Source organism: Chironomus tepperi, unplaced genomic scaffold (genome assembly GCF_022539635.2).
Source record: "Chironomus tepperi strain 1889 unplaced genomic scaffold, CSIRO-AGI_Ctep_v1 contig_34, whole genome shotgun sequence".
Classification (NCBI taxonomy): Eukaryota; Metazoa; Arthropoda; class Insecta; order Diptera; family Chironomidae; genus Chironomus; species Chironomus tepperi.
Genome location: NW_027226156.1, coordinates 893,868 through 910,507, shown reverse-complemented (window position 1 = coordinate 910,507; position 16,640 = coordinate 893,868). Strand labels below are relative to the sequence as shown.

The 16,640-nt window shown below is 32.9% G+C and overlaps 1 protein-coding gene across 2 annotated transcripts; it reads left to right on the top strand.

Annotated features, from left to right (window-relative positions):
• The first annotated feature begins 6,641 nt into the window (after positions 1-6,641).
• Positions 6,642-16,125, top strand: lov (jim lovell). 2 transcript variants are annotated; one of them, XM_070649005.1, is made up of 5 exons: positions 6,642-7,274; positions 12,575-13,241; positions 13,296-14,216; positions 14,279-14,422; positions 15,326-16,125. In XM_070649005.1, exons 2-5 carry the CDS (start codon positions 12,725-12,727, stop codon positions 16,000-16,002), a joined length of 2,259 nt encoding a protein of 752 aa, XP_070505106.1. In that variant the 5' UTR covers positions 6,642-7,274; positions 12,575-12,724; the 3' UTR covers positions 16,003-16,125. The 2 variants fall into 2 exon arrangements, with proteins under 2 accessions (XP_070505106.1, XP_070505100.1); XM_070648999.1 differs by having other exon boundaries at positions 12,575-14,216.
• The last annotated feature ends 515 nt before the right edge of the window (positions 16,126-16,640 follow it).

The window sequence follows — 16,640 nt, the reverse complement described above, 5'->3', positions numbered from 1 at the left end:
CTTAATCGAATCTATTCCGATGATCCGCTTCTATTTCTACATTATTCTATAGATTCTTAGCTTTTGTGGATGTAATTGTATGTAGAGTTGATTATTATTTTTAGATTCGGTAATGTGAGGATGATTGGAATGTTTTGTGAATGATTGTTGAGATTTTGTCAATTAAGTGGATTTTTATGGGAATTGGAACTGACTTTTTTGAGGAATTGATGACGTAGGAGAACATGTTCAGCTTAATTGTGACTCATGATGTGTAATTTAAGGACGAGATCCTGATAATCTACTCGATATTCAACAATACATCCACCTGACTCACTTGCTGAATTAAATAAATTCCCATAAGCTAAGAAGATCACTAAAAAGAGTTGAAGAATTAAGAACGAAAGAAGAGTAAAAAACGGAAGGAAGAGTTTCAGTTCCACTTGATTTGTTTTTGGCTTGCAAGCTGCATATTAATTTTTTTTCTGTTTTTGGCTCACATTCGTTCTTGTTTCTTTGTATTTTAATTGATTTTTTTGGTTCCTTTCGGATTATTTCGTCAGAATTCGGACAACTTTTTTGAATTTTATTTAATTTATTTAGTTTCAAAATTGACAATTTAAATCACACAATGCTTTGTGCATAAAGGTCTGAATTTAAATAATTCATACGAACTGAACTGTTAGGTTCCTGATTAGGCAGGTGAGTTGCTCGTGTAGAAACCAGCCCACAAATATTTATTCGAAAACTTATTAGATGGCAATTTTCCAACACAGATGCCATAGATAGGTTGTCTTGTACTAGCAAGAACAACTCCAACTACACTAACCTGGAAATCCTTTGGATCACATTCAAAAGTCGATGCTGGGATTCCACTTGACCAGACTTTCTGACATTGAGGACATGGTGGAAGAGTAGATGATGATAGTGTTAGGGCCACTAAAGTGCAGATGAAGAATGCGATGACGAATGACTTCATTTTCGGTATTGTTTAGCTTGATTCTGAACTGTTTAGTATATCAAATGACTAAAATAGAACTGATGAAATAATTATAAAGTTTTGAACAATTTATACCAAATTTGGCCATTAAAAGTTTTGATATATAATCAGCACATGACGATAAGTAAAATTTCATATATAGGAAATAAAAATTATTTCAGGAAAACACGTTTTTATGGCTATAAATGAAAAATAATTACACAATTGAGCTTAATCGTGACTTTGACTCAGGATTTGAGGAATAAATTCGATAAATTAAAAATTTCAGGCTACGAATGCAATTTTGCATAGAATTCAGGCGAAATCCAGGAAAGTTTTGTGTAGTGCTTGGTTGCAGTCAATTAGGGTCCTCAAAAAAACCTAACTATATTGCGCCTTGAATCTACCTTCATTCAGCAACAACTGGATCATTTTGGACTATTCAGATCTGTTCCTACACAGAAGTACACCTACGAACTCACCACAAGGGTTCATTAAATCATAAAAAATAATCATCGATTTCATCAACAACAAGCAGCGGTGCTGATTAAGACCAAACTTTTTCATCGAATAATCGATCCGAAACGGCACTGATGATGTGCTTTACATCTGATTTGAACAATATTTGAGCATATTAATATCAAGTAACGGACATCAGTGAAGATTTTAAGCATGAAAGATTTTTATGAATGAATTTTTTGAGCATCTTTGCCTGCATAATTTCCAATGGAATTTAAAAAATCATTTAAAGCTGCTCCACTTCCCGTCCTTCATTTCCTTCACAAGAATTTCACATCGACCGAGTCATAAAAAATCTCATCAGAGCGACTTTAAAGTGTCTTCGCGGTCTGCGACATCGTCCAGCCATAAAATTGATTTTTTATGTCCTTTTTTCATTCATGAATTTTTTTCTGCAATAAAAAAAACTTTTGTTGCTGGTTTCGCGCACTTTTTTACTCCCTGTGTTCATTTTTATGCTTTTTTATGCAATTTTGCGTTCCTTTTTGTTGCCGTTTTTTGCTTCATTCGTTGCTCATAGCGCACTAGTTTGTGACAGGCACGGCTGGATTGTTTTTGTTGTGTACTATTTTGAATTTTGGAACTGATTTTGGTCCATTTTTGAGAATTTAGGACAAGTTAGACACTGGATTCGACCTTAAGGACCATAAAATAATCACAATTGAGATCCACAATCTAAAAATTAACAACAACATCAGTTCCAACACACATTAAATAATCGCAGTCATTATCGCAAAAACACAAGACACATTCGAATGAGAAATGAACATAAATGATGTAGATCATGCATGGAAATTATTCAATTAAGGCAAGAAGAAGTCAGCGGGTGGTGAAGAGTCGAAGAATTCTTACCTCGTTTTTGCAGGAACGACGACTGGAATGGGAAGAATAAGAAGACAAAAAATGAATAAAAGGTCGTGTTTTGATCGTTTTGAGAATCATGTAAGGTGCTAATTGCTGTGATTTATCAAAAATGAGTTTATCGGAATATTCATAATATGGAATTTGTGGATTGCAGGGTTGGAATTTTGAGGACAAGGTGACTAACTTGATCATTTTGGACTCTAAAACACCTTCTTGGAGCTCAACACCCTCAAAATTATCCATCATTTACGACAAAATGCCCATCAGACACCAAAAAAGTCAAATTTTCCCACAAATTTCCAATTCAATTCCATCATTTTACCTTTACAGTTTCCATCATCTCTGCTATGTGTGCCTGCATAATCCACAAACATGCTGTTTATTTATGACAAATATGTAATTTTTAATTCATTAATTTCTTCAATTTTTCATCCATTGTCTCAGTCAGTCCAGTTCATTCAGAGCACCAAAATTCACATACAATGGACAATTGTGTCGACTATTTTGGTATGTGTGATGCTGAAGATCCACCAAAAAAACAATTCATATGACCATTAAGTGAGGTTCACACATTAAATGATATGTAATTAGAGTTTCCCATGCTAATCTCAGCCACAACAGTGTCCGCGCTATAATTTTATTTCTCTTTTGTTTCATCACTATCCACCGTGGGTCCCACAGCACTCGACACAGATGAATGTATGAGCGTCAGTCCACACATAAAATTTTCATACATTAAGTATGTGATCACTGCCGAAAATAATGTGGAATTAAAAAAAATTTCTACTTTTTTTTTTTTTATTTTGGTGGCTGCGTGGGAAATTTTTTGGACTTTTTTGTGTGACTTTTGTGAGACAATGAACTCATTTGATGAAATCTTCTGGTGTGGATCTGCTTAATGTGGACTTGGAAATTTTATTTTCTATTTTTGTGGAACTTGACATGTCATGTGTGCTATTTGGTATGGTATGTTAATATTCTTGGGTGATATGGGAGTTCATCTGGATGTTAAGAGTTTGTGCCTTCATTCTGAGTTCATTTAAGCCCACAAGACAATCCTTGCCTTACATTAAAGGCATTCCTTATCAGCATAGCTGTGCTGTTTACAGATTCAATACGCATGTACGTAATAACAAGTTCTTGTGACAATAAGAAGCAGCTCATAGTGAACATATCAGCAGAATAGATGATATATGATGATAATCAGCAAGTCAGTCATACACACGAGCAGCAGGCAGAGCATAAAGGAGTGGAATATGCGCGGCTTGTGTCTCAAAAAAACAAGAAAAAAAAGTTTTTCCAATTTCACATATTCTCGATATTTTATGTTTTATATGAGCAACATGAGCTGGCAGGCAGGCAGGCACCAACACACATTCACATCCCAAAAAACCCCCAAAAACCAATACATTCAGTACCTCTGTGTGTATGTGCTGAATTGGAATGGAAAAATATACAAAATGTGATGTGTGCTTTCCTTCTACATGTTTTGTGTTGTGCTGCTTTCTTTGCATTTCTCCTCTTTTTATTCTCTTGCCTGCTTACTTTTTCATATTCGTCGTTGTCGTTGCCACCGCCACCACTCCACTCTCTTTCCATATCGCCCGCTTGATACTTTTTTTTCTATCATTTTTACGACGAATAAAAAACCCGAAGTCTGAGTTATGTTGAAAATATTTTTCTATGCTGTGCTGTACAGTTTGAGCATATACAGTAAATTTTTATGTATGTACGTACGTACGGGATGGATGATGAGAATGAATGATAAAGAGAGTGAGGTCGGCGGAGTGGGCTGAGTATGAAAATGGAAATGAGCGAGTTGTGTGTGCCCCGAAAAAAAAAAATAGAAACAATAAAAAAATATATTTTTTTCTTCATTTCCAGTGTGCTTGTTGTTGTTGGATGTGGATGGCAGGCAAACAAAACATTCTTTTTTTGTTGATATGATCGCACATCATACACATTTCTCCTTCCTTTCGGCAAATGCTACGGCGGCCCCCTTTCCATATTCATTCATCATACCATCTCACTCACACACACACACATAATATTTCCATCTCGCTCACTCATTCTCGGCTCACACACGACATCGAACATATATACAATTTATACTCACATATATACAATGTGTGGAACACATCGAGCAACAAACATGTTATACACGTACGAGTAGAAGAAAAAAAATACCCCGTCAGTCTCATTTTTCGTCTCTAAATGTACGGATCGCTTTTTTTTACTCATTCTGATATTTTTTTTTATTTATTTTTTTATTGTGAAATTTATTAATTTTTTTTTTTTTTTTATTAAATGAGATTTTCTGATTGGAATTTTTGTGACTTTTGCTGGATGGATTTTGTACTATTTTTGTGAAAAATAAAATTGAAATAAATTGTGAAAAATAAAATATATTGCGAAAGGATTAAATGTGTGAAAAATTAAAGGATTGAAGTGGTTAACCCTTTGACTAGTGCTGATATAAAGGGTTAAGTGATAAATTCTTATTGGTGCAATTAGAAAAAAATATTGGAAATTTGAAAAAAATTGTTTTTTTCTGATAAGAATTGTGGATATTTAAATGTTTTTGAAATATTTTCTAAATTTTTAGAAATTCAATTTATTTCGAATATTTAGAAGATTTTTAAATTTTACAAAATAAATTTTGAAAAATCTTACAAGCTTACAAAAAATATTAAAAATTTTTACCGAGTTATTTAAAAACAATTTTGCAATTTTGGGCGGATGTTAAAGTTAATTATGTAAAATTTAAAAAATTAAAATTAAGATAAACTCAACGATAATTTAAAGATTTTTTAACTAATTTTCATGAACTTCTTCAATTGGTTTTTTAAAAATATTTTTTTTCCGCGGAATGTTTCGAATTTTCATTCAAATTTGAGTTTTTAAAATCAAATCTTTTTAAAGTTTGAATTGGTATCCAAAGATAGGGTTTTAAACTGTTAAAAACTAGCAGATTTTGAACTATTCAAATATATTTTAAGAAACAAGTTAAATTAAAGAAAATATAAATGAATAAGATTTTAAGAAACTTATCAAAAATCACAAAATTTGACTTATTTACCATTCAAAATTCTCTCAAAAAATAGTCAAAAAAACTTATTTTCAAATAAATATAAAAAAAAAAATTAATCATTAACTAAAAGTGTATATTTTTAATAAATTCCACAAAATATGACATCAAAATTCAAAACAAACTTAATTCGTGCAATAACTCACAATCTCCAAAAAAACATAAATTAATCTGTGTTAAAACAATTAAACCAAGGACAAAAATATTTCAAATAAGTTAATGAATTATTTCGTAATTAAAAAAAAAATACAAGAAAAATTTAAACAAACACAAAAAAAATATTTTAATTAATTAAGAAATAAAAACTGTGTAATTAATGTTTTTTAATATAGAGAAATTCTAAATACACATTAAAGTGTGGAAAAATCAAATGCAATGAATTAAAATGTGGAAAAAGTAATTTTAATATGCAAAAAAAGTGATTGAAAAAGTTGCAAAATATTGGTGGAAATTAGTCAAAATTTAGTAGTTTTAAATTAGTTGTTAGAGCTAATTGTAAAGTAAAGATAGCGGTTTTGAATTATTAATTTGAAAATTCACAAAATTTCATTTAAATGAGCGGCAAATTGTCATTTTCTTGGAGTTCAGTTTATTGTTTTAAATTTGATAATAATTTGAATTATAAAGTAGAAAATAGTTGAAAAATATAGGAAAAATTTATATTTAAATGTGAAAATAAGAAGCAATTTAGGAAAATTTTGTGAATTATTTAAAATTTGACAAATAAAATTTCAATTTTTAGTAATTTTCAAATTTGAATTTTGAATTCATTTTCAAGTTTAATCTCAAAGTTTAAATTCAATTTTAGGTGTAATTCTGAATTTGTTTTAAAAATTTAAAATTAGTTAAATTTAATGAAATTTAAAAAAAAATAATTTTTGTGCCACAAAAAATTGCAAAATTCTTAAAAAATGATCCAAAAAAAATCGATCAAAAAATCCAATAAAAATTCAATAAAATCACAATAATCAGCCTTAAAGCAAAAAAGTCAAAGAAACTATCAAATAAAAATATATTCAATAAACGTTCACACATGTAACGTACGAAATCCATCAGCCAATGCACACGAGTCTCTCTCAAAATAAAGAAAAAAAAAGAAGTCAGAAAATCTCACACATTGAAATTGTTCACATTTAAGCCAATCAAAGCATATAAATCTAATCTCATATTCTCTCATCTTTCCACTTCCAGTGCATTATTTACCTCATTAGTTCCTTTTCGGTCACAAAAACAAAAAAAGCAAAACAAAAGAAGAAATTTGCGGATTTTCATCCAAAAAAAAAAAGAAGTGAAAAAGAGACATTTAAAGTTGAAAATTTCAACTTTTTTTTTCGGACACAAAATTAAATTTTTTTCAACTTAATTTAAGTGCTAAAAAAAGAGCAAGAAAATTTAAGTGATGTAAAAAGTGGTTCAGGTACGCAAATTGTGCACATAATGATAAATATTATTACCTAAAAAAAAGAACTGGAACTTTACAACCTGTTTTTATTTTTCGTGTCTGTGTGTCTGCCATAACAATAACAAATAACATCAAGCAGTCGTACCTGCATGGTCATGTGTGTAAATTGTTGCATCGATTTATTATTTTTATAAAAAAAATTTTATGTTTTACTGCTCGCATCCTTTTTGAGGCACCCAAAATAAGACATCAATAATGAGAAAGTTGTGTGTTAAAGTTACCTCAGTGAGAATTAGGAATTAAAACTCATGGAATAATTTCAAGATTGAAAAGAAAGTTTTATATCATATAGAGGAAGTTTGACATAAAGAAAGGAACCGATTATTAAGGGATAACAAAAGAACAAGGAGAACAAAACAAATGAAAATATTAAGGAATTGATGGTGAGTGCTTCTGAATTTTATTTTTACGTCTTTGATGTTGTAGCTTGGGATCTTTGGGATTAAATTCTGAATCAGTTGACTTATCAAAACATTGACAGGAACTATTGTTGTTGTTCTTTCTGTTATGATATACTCTTTTGAAATGTTTTTTAAAGAATCAGGAGATTTGTAAGGGCCTAATCCAGTTAAAATTTAGTCACTTTGGCTTGGTGCCAAATTTTAGATGCACTGACTGACTTGAGCATGAAGGATTCAAATTAGATGTTATCAGAGCACCTACACATTGGTGCACTGCCTAATGGACTATATTGTACCGTAAAGGCTTAATACTTTGGGTTCTGAGTATTAATCTTCTATGAAGCATCAATATTGACTTTCACATACAACTAGAAACGTCCATAATTCCGTATTAGAATCAAACCATTTAATCAACCAAACGTACAAGCTTCAGTTATACAGAAGCATGCAAAATCATCTGTATCATGCCCAAAAATAAACAACAGCTTCTTTATGCTCCATATTTCTCCAAAAATTCATTCAATATTTCACACTTTTCTAATAACTTAAACATTCATAACGTTCAGTTTCCATAAAAAGCTATTCACGGTCATTTCCAATTTTTTTGATCCAGTAGCGGTCAAAACTTTTCAATCCGCGCTAATCCCGTTCCACAAAAAATACAAATTAAACTCAAAGAAAGCAAAATTGCATTTTTTTATTGTGAAATTTACCCAAAAATAAACTAGTGAATAACGGAATTATCTTGATACAAATAGCTCATAGCTATGTAGAATATACACAAAAAAAAATAAGGCAAAAATGATATCGTGGGAAAGAATCTCAAACACATCACACGCTCGCACATTGTCTAATTATTTATTATTTTTTTTTCGGCTCTAAATTCTCACCCATCTATGATGATGATGCATGAATCTCATGATAATAAGTATGTATATTCCACATTATATGCTCAACTTGTTTGTCTTAATTTAAACCATTTTTTTTAATTGTTCTTCTTTCTCCCGCGTTTCTGTGACTGACTCAAAATTGACCCATTATGTGTTAAATTTTGAGTCTTTTTTTTTTTTGGGCTTATTTCGAAAAAATTATGTTATGAAATTTTTATATTATTAGAGTGAATTGCTTAAATTTATGACAATTTCTCTCACATAAAATGTAGCTCATATTTTCATAATTGAGTGGATTAAATGGCATTGTGAGGTGCTCGTATGAATTAGTCATGAGGTCGCTTTGTTACTGTTTTATTTCTTTGACGATTGCTAATGTAATTTTTGGTGAATTTCATAAAATAGTCAGCTTTTGTGGGATTTTGATGAAGTTTCTTTGGGTGGTAGGGATTACGTATGTTTGTCACATTTTGGAGTGACTTTTGTAGCTTAGTTTGACACATTAGTAGTGTTTTTAAGTATCATAGACAGTAATAGAGACTAAAATATCCAAAATAGCTCCGTATTCTATCCAACCTGAAATTCTCATTATCATCTAACTATCTATGCTTGTTGTCTATGTTTCGAGTAGCACCAACCAGATAATCGATCCAAAATTCGGTTCTAAACCGGTGTGACTCTAGCTTGGCACTGGATTCGGTTTAAATCTGGCTTAGTTCAGGACAATTGATCAATAAAGCCAGTCCCGAAAACAGTCCCCAACAAAGCCCCAAGCAGACGACTTACCTCCTCAAACCTTTCAATTTCCAAACATCATAGCTGCTCATTCCCAATAATTTTCTCACAAAAAGACCTTCTCTTTTATTTTTTTTTTCTTGCTGTTCATTCTCTTCACATTCAATCCCGCCCATTTAGTTTCACATACTTGAACGACATAAATTATTATAACTACCAAAAAAAAATTGCAGACATGAAAGTCACACACAGCAAGACTTATAAAATCGTGTATCATTCAAAATCAAAAGCCTTTAAAATAATAACTCAAATTAATAATTTTCAATTCAAATGAATTTGTCATTGCAGTTGTGATTATATGGTTTAGTTTTTATGAGCTTGGAGTGTTTATGAGTTGGAGCTGTGGTGGTTAAATGGGATTGTAGTCTTGGTACTTAAGTGTAAGGTTATCATTTGCTAGTTTGAAAAGTATGAAGTGGTTGATTTCAATTTTGACATAGAAATAGGCTGGAAATTAACGGAACATGGGCTGGAATAGAGATTTTTAAGTTTATGGCATGGTACGGGGCTGTTTAGCCTTACCAATGGAACAGTTGAATAATACATCGAGTGGTACACATCTTTATACTATGTACCAAGCTGCCTTTGACTTAAAATCCAGAAAAATGGCCGAAAATAGTCAAAACACTGCTCAAAACAGAGCATGAAATATACATGCAATATACACATGCTTATACTACGTACCGAGCTTTCTATGACTCAAAATCCAAAAATTCAAATCCACATCCCCAACCCTGTATCCCTCCTCATGTGCCTTAATATGAAACAATAACTTAAGTCATACACACTTATTCAAGCTTCAAATCAAAACTGGATTTTTACATACAACCAGCAACAACAACAAAAAGACATGCTCAATATAAAGAAAAGAAGAAGAAAAATGAATGAAAAATTATTTAAATGTCAGTTTAATAAATTTGTGCTTGCATAATTTTCATCATTTTTTATATTCGAAATTTACATGATCTCATTTCGTGCAAGTAATGACACTCATATATTATGTGTATAAACATTCGGTTCCATACGATATTTAATATATTGTAGATATACAGAACAACGCAAAAAAAAAGCTAATTTGGCAAGTGATTTCAATTTCGAGTATGTCTGGTTGAACTTTTTTATTTCCAATTCTGACATGAAGTTTTTCCTACATTTTTATGTGTGTGTGAGTATGGATTGTTGTGAGCCAGCACTAGAATTTTCCTATGGATTCACAAAAAAAAAATGTTTTTTTATTCGTGATTATTTTTTTGGCAATTTCCTTTAGTTTTTATGACTCTTGTCGTATGATATTATGTATGGGAAAATGTTAAGGAGTGAGTAGGGGAATTGCTTTCATTAAAAGATGGGTTGACAGGGGTAGAGGCGCATTTTTGGGGTTTTTTATTCAAAATGTTCCTTTTGTTTGGGAATTGATCCAAAAAATCAGCAACTAGGCATAGTTTTGAGGAATTAATGTAAATTCGTGAAGTTTTGGACTATACTTGAATCTAAAGCACCAACCTGAAAGCCAGCCAGCATGCAAAATACGAAACCTTTGGTTCCAGGTCGACATGACTCTGATCTGGCCCAAATTCGGTGAAATTCGACTTCAGGCAAGTCTGGATCCTGATTTATTCCAATTGTTACATTCCAAATCTCCAGACTTTCTGTCAATTTTCACCAAAAATTCTCACTCAAAGCCAGTCCCACTCGACAAACTTATTCTTCTTTGATTCTTCATTTACTCATTTTCTCCATCAAAAAAAATTTCACAAAAGTCACTTGAAAGTTCTTTTTTTTGCCATATTCCTCTTGCTTCCTCTTCTTACATCCATCGACTTTATTTTCGTGAATAAGTTTTTTTTTATTTTTCGGGTGAACTTAATCATGAACATACTTAAATCCTCATTACTCATGTGTATATTCATTCATTTATGTGCTACTTACTGCCTTTATTGTGCAGAGTTTGAAGTTGAGTTAGATTTATGGAAGTGAGGGGGTTGTAGATGGCATATGGAGTTATAAGGTTCAAATTTGTAGGGTAGAGATATGGTTGTGGATGGCTTAATGCCAGGTCAGTAAATAAATATACTCGGTAAGCGTACGGCATGAAAGTGGGATGAAATCCAGCATTAGGCCAGAATGACTCAAGTCTGAAGCAAAATTTGACTTCCACCGGTCTGAGGTTCGATTCTAGACCTTGTACCTTCCAAAATAGTCAGCGCTTCCCAAGCCTTAATCAACTTAACTCAACTTTAACTTAAAATCCTGCATCAACATCAAGCTCTGCCTCCTGTCATGCCATAAAGAAGCATTGACTTTAGTGCTGAAGAAAGGAAGTCAACAAGGCGTGCTTATTTCACTTTACATGCACAGCAACAACAACAATACAAAAAAGAACTGTTTAAATTATCGAATTAAAGTGCGCCTCAAACCACGTCAGACATAAGAAGGCACCAAGAAAAGTCTAAAAAAAGAGCACACGAATATACAAAAAAAAAAGTTCATTGATTTTTTTTTTCTTCTCTCCTTTTTTTCATGCCGGCACTGCTTGTGTGTCGTGTGTACGCGACTTGAACGGATATTGCGATTAAAGTGGAAGCAAAAAAAGAATCGCGAAAAAAAAAAATGCTTTCAGTTGTGCTTTAAAAGGGACACGTTTGGTGGTGAGAATGTAATATCAAGGTGATTTGTCTCCTCTTTTTACTTCCTCTTCTGACTTTCCTTTTATGCTGCAAAAAAAATTTTTTTTTTTTCAAGGACTTTCTTCTCACTTTTTTTGTGATGACTTTAATCTGTTCTGTTCTATATTTTTGCATTGATGTTGTCGGTGCTCATTTAAAGTTGTTGATTTATTTATTAACCGCGAGCATTGAACAAAGCAATTAATGTGATTTGGGTAGAGTGACTATAGGTTTTGGACTGAATGATGGGATGTGCTGAGCTTTCAAGCTTTAAACCATGTCCACTCATTTACTTCCTTTGCTAGCCGTACACATCAATTGTCATCCATTGCTTCCCTCAGATGCCACCTTAAGCTACTCTATTCCTACTTTCCGTCTACCAAGTCTCAATTCTTAATGCCATGACCATTCCTTCCAAAAAACCACTCAAATAGACAGCCCAGATTTGAATAATTTTCATCTCAATATTCAATATTTGAATATTCGTCATGCATGATGGATGAATGTACTGATTGATGATTTTTTGTTTGTTAATGAGATCATAGTGTGCTTATGGGTTTTCTATTATTATTTGAAGTTTTATTGATTATTGTGAAATATTTTTGGATATTATTTTGTTGAGATTCAGTATGATTGGGTGAATTGGGAACTGTGAAGGCTGTTATTGGATACAAAATTTGAAAGTGTGATTTGGTATTTCATATACTTAACTTGGAAGGGACACGCTGTGGAATAGGATTCTAACTTAGGGCTGGTTTTGGTAGAATTCAACTCAATCCTGAGTCTTGTGCCTTTGGGTTAATTTTTATGAAACCATGTGGTACCAACCCCTCCCCCTACATAACCGTAATAAGCTAACGGTCCCTAATTCTGATACTATATCAATTTACATCAAATTAATCCATTTTTTCTCTCCATTTTCCCATTCCAGATGATCGACTAGAACTCATCAAACGACTTTTGATCAAATACTCAAAAATAACTCAAGATCAACCTTAGCATCAAGCTTAAGCAACTCAATATTTTTCGAAAGAAAAAACAAAACACAAAACAAACAACAAAAAATTCTTAAATTCAGACTATGTCGACAAGTGCGCAAGAGAACTATAGCCTCCGTTGGAACAATCATCAATCGCACATATTGGAATCATTTGATGCACTCTTGCAGCAAAATTCACTTGTTGATGTGACTCTCGTATGCGCTGATCGTTCATTGCGTGCTCATAAAGTTGTCCTCAGTGCATGTTCGCCATTTTTTGAGCGCGTCTTTAAGGATACACCGTGTAAGCATCCTGTAATTGTACTTAAAGATTTTAAAGGATGGCTTGTTCAAGCCATTGTTGATTTTATGTATCGAGGTGAAATTTCCGTCCCACAGGAGCGTTTAAGTCAATTGATACAAGCCGGCGAGTCATTACAAGTGCGTGGACTTATTGGTGCCGTACCATACGCAATTCCAACAACAGGTTGCGCATCTATAACAGAATTAATTACAGAACGTGAAAATTCTTGTATAAGTCCAATGCCGAGACGTAAACAGGCACGACCAAGACGAAGGTCGGGTGATTTGACAGGCGATTTACAGCCACAAGATTTAAGTAATGGAAATTTAATTCCAAAATGTGAGAATGTTGATGATGTGATTGATACAGATGATGACGAGGATGCGGAACTTCATGAAATTGCCAAACGTGTTAGACAAAATGGCATTGGATTGAGCATTAATGAACCAAAGGATAATGGACGTGGCAATGATGAGAATTGTGAGGATTTAGAGAATGATGATGAGGATGATGTCTCGATTAGTAATAATAATAATAATAATAATAATATTAATAATAGCAGTAGTAATAAAAGTAATAGTAAATTAAATAATGGAATGGATGATGAGGATGATGAGGACGATGATGATGACATAAAAATACCTGACGGTGAGGAAAAAGAGAATCAACCAGATGGTGATGTATCGATGCAAACATCAGATGTTCCTGAGAATTTATGCACAAAAAAGTCACCGTCATCGGCATCGGATAGTATTGTGAATGATAAGAATAACAATAATGATGGAAATGGAAGTAAAAAGAGAACACATTCAATGCCACAGGCACATGACTTTCATGAACGATTTATTCTATCATTAAAAGACTTAAGACATCTCAGTCGATATCGTCAGGGTCCACCTGGACATCCATTCAATGACATTTTATCACATTTACCAATTTCACCACCACCGAGCTTTCAAATGTCCCAAAATGATCGACATGATAATAAGGATAATAATATGAAGATTGAATCTGATCATTCAGATGCTGAGACACCTCCATTCCCAGATCAACTTGATCTACAACATTCAAATTACCAGCAACATGAGAAAAATGTCCGTGAGAATCATCAGAAGCTTGCGGCACATATGATGAGTCAGCATAACTCAAATATGTCACAATTCCACCCACCTCCATTCCAACAAGGCGATGGTCCATCACTTAGGGGTCATGGACATCCACAAGGTCATCCGTCACAATCACCAATGTCATTTCCATCCGTATCTGCATTGACATTAACTCCACCACACAGTAAGTTCTTAATTTTGTTGATTCTTTAGCATTTGATGTAATTTTATGTCTATTTGATAAAGTGTTTGGACTAGACTCACCCCTCGGACTCTTCCCACCTGGCATGGATCCATCAAAAATGTACAATCCATTAATGGACCTTCCTGATCATCATCCAGCCCACAGACAACTTCATCCTGATCATCAACCATTCTTGAAGAAAAAATGTGAGTAAATATTGATTATAACCTCAAAATTTGATGACATAACGTTAAAATTGGTGGCATATCCTCAAAATTTGATGACATAACCTCAAAATTGATGACATTACCTGTAAAATATTCAGTAAAACCTCAAAATATTTATCAAAATCTACAAAGTATTCAACATAACCTCAAAAAAAAAGTCTGCAACAAATCAGCCATAAAATAAACCACCTGCCCATTCACACATCATCCATGCATTAAATTCAAATCATAACGGACTTTGTATTAATTTCTATCGAATAGCAAATCATTTTGGATATGTTTCAACCATACAAAACAGCGGCAATGATTCGCTTGATTGAGACTTTCTTATAATTATTGAGAATTTTTTACACTAAAGCAATCAATTTTTGCGGCATATTTTCTTCCTCTATCAATCAGATCATGTGAATCCATTTGTTAAAAAAAAAAAGTAAATTATTGCTGTATTTATAATCTTATGTTTGGTCCGTAAAATCACACATTAATGCATGAAGTGTAATGAACTCATTCAAATCGGTTTCTGTTGTCTTGATTCATTAATGAAGAAATTATGAATTTTGAGATTTGGAAACTTTATTTTTTTTTATCATAACTGTTTATGGTCTAAATAACGTGAGCTATTGGTGGATGAATGTGGGAAAAAATTTGAAATGTTTTGGTTATGGTTGGCTGGATTTGATGTGGATTTTGATGGCTTTACTGAGTTTTTATCAAGTTGTAGCTTCTATTCCCTCAATTTGTATCATTTTATATCATCAGCATAGCTTCATACCCCTTAATTCCCTTCAACATAGCTTCATACCCCTTAAATTTCAATCATCATAGTTTCACACCCCTCAAAAATCTCCATTACTAATTTCTCTCAATCTTTCTATTCAACAGTACAACGACCAAAAGGCCAGCACAGTGCACCACGCGGTGGACCACCAAGATCATGGACAAATGCAGAATTGACTGAAGCTCTACAGCATGTATGGAATAAGAAAATGACAACAAGTCAAGCATCGAGGATATTTGGCATTCCATACAACTCCCTTCTCATGTATGTCCGCGGAAAATATGGAAAAAGTTTGAAACTTGAGCAGCTGCGGAAGGACTGTATAAGTGGACCACCAATTGAGATGTTACAGATGACACCGGGTGCACCAGGTGAGAAGAAGAAGGAGAAGGGTGATGATGGACGTGATGATGATATGCCAAGAAGGAATTCCGATGGACAGCCAGGATCACAGCATGGTGGACCACGCAGAAGTGCATCAAGTGATCCAGACTTGATGAATCCACTCTTTAATCCATTCCCCGGTGGATTTTATCCCGATTTTCCCGGTGCAGCTGGTTTTCCAGGACTTCAACTCAGCATGCTTAACCTTTTGCCACCAGACGCTCGACTACATCAGCCAATGATGCCAATGGTGATAGATGATGACTGCAAAAGTGATACAGGGTCTGTACAGTCACTCGATGACTCACTACCGTCAACACCGCTCAATTTAAATCGTGAGAAGAATGGAAGTGCTCAATCGGAGCCGTCACTGAGTCGTCAGATGTTTCCGAACTGACCTCAGATACATGTTAGTGGACGATTTTAAGGAGATAGTTTGAGGATGAACTTTTTAGTTACTTTTTAATTTTTTGGGGAAATATTTCTTTTATTTTTCGGCTGTGTATAAAGTTATGTTTGATGTGGGGAGTCGGGAGGGGTTTGGGTGGATGATTTGGACTAAGTACTTTAGTTCTAAAAACTAAGTTCTAAAACCTTAGTTCTAAAAACTTAGTTCTAAAACCTTAGTTCTAAAACTTTAGTACTAAAACTTTAGTACTAAAATTCAAAATTTTACAATAAGCAAGTATGTTCAAACCTAGACCCTTCACACCCCCCAACAAACCCTTATCTTCAACTACTTAAAATTCTTTTTTATTTTCAAAATATCCAAAAAGACAACAAAAAATTGTGCAAGAAAAAAAATACTTAAAATTTATGAATTAAGAAAGCTAAAAATGATGTGTTTTAAAAAGAAAATGAGTGTAAAAAAATTCATAGTTGTATAAAATAGTGGCATTAAAGATATGAATGAAAAGAAGTGACGATGAAAAATTCATTAAATGTGAGAAGAAAATATGAAAAAAATGTGTAAAAAATATATAAAAAATGAAAGTTTAATTCAACTATAAAAGTGAGAAAATTAGGAAAAAAACA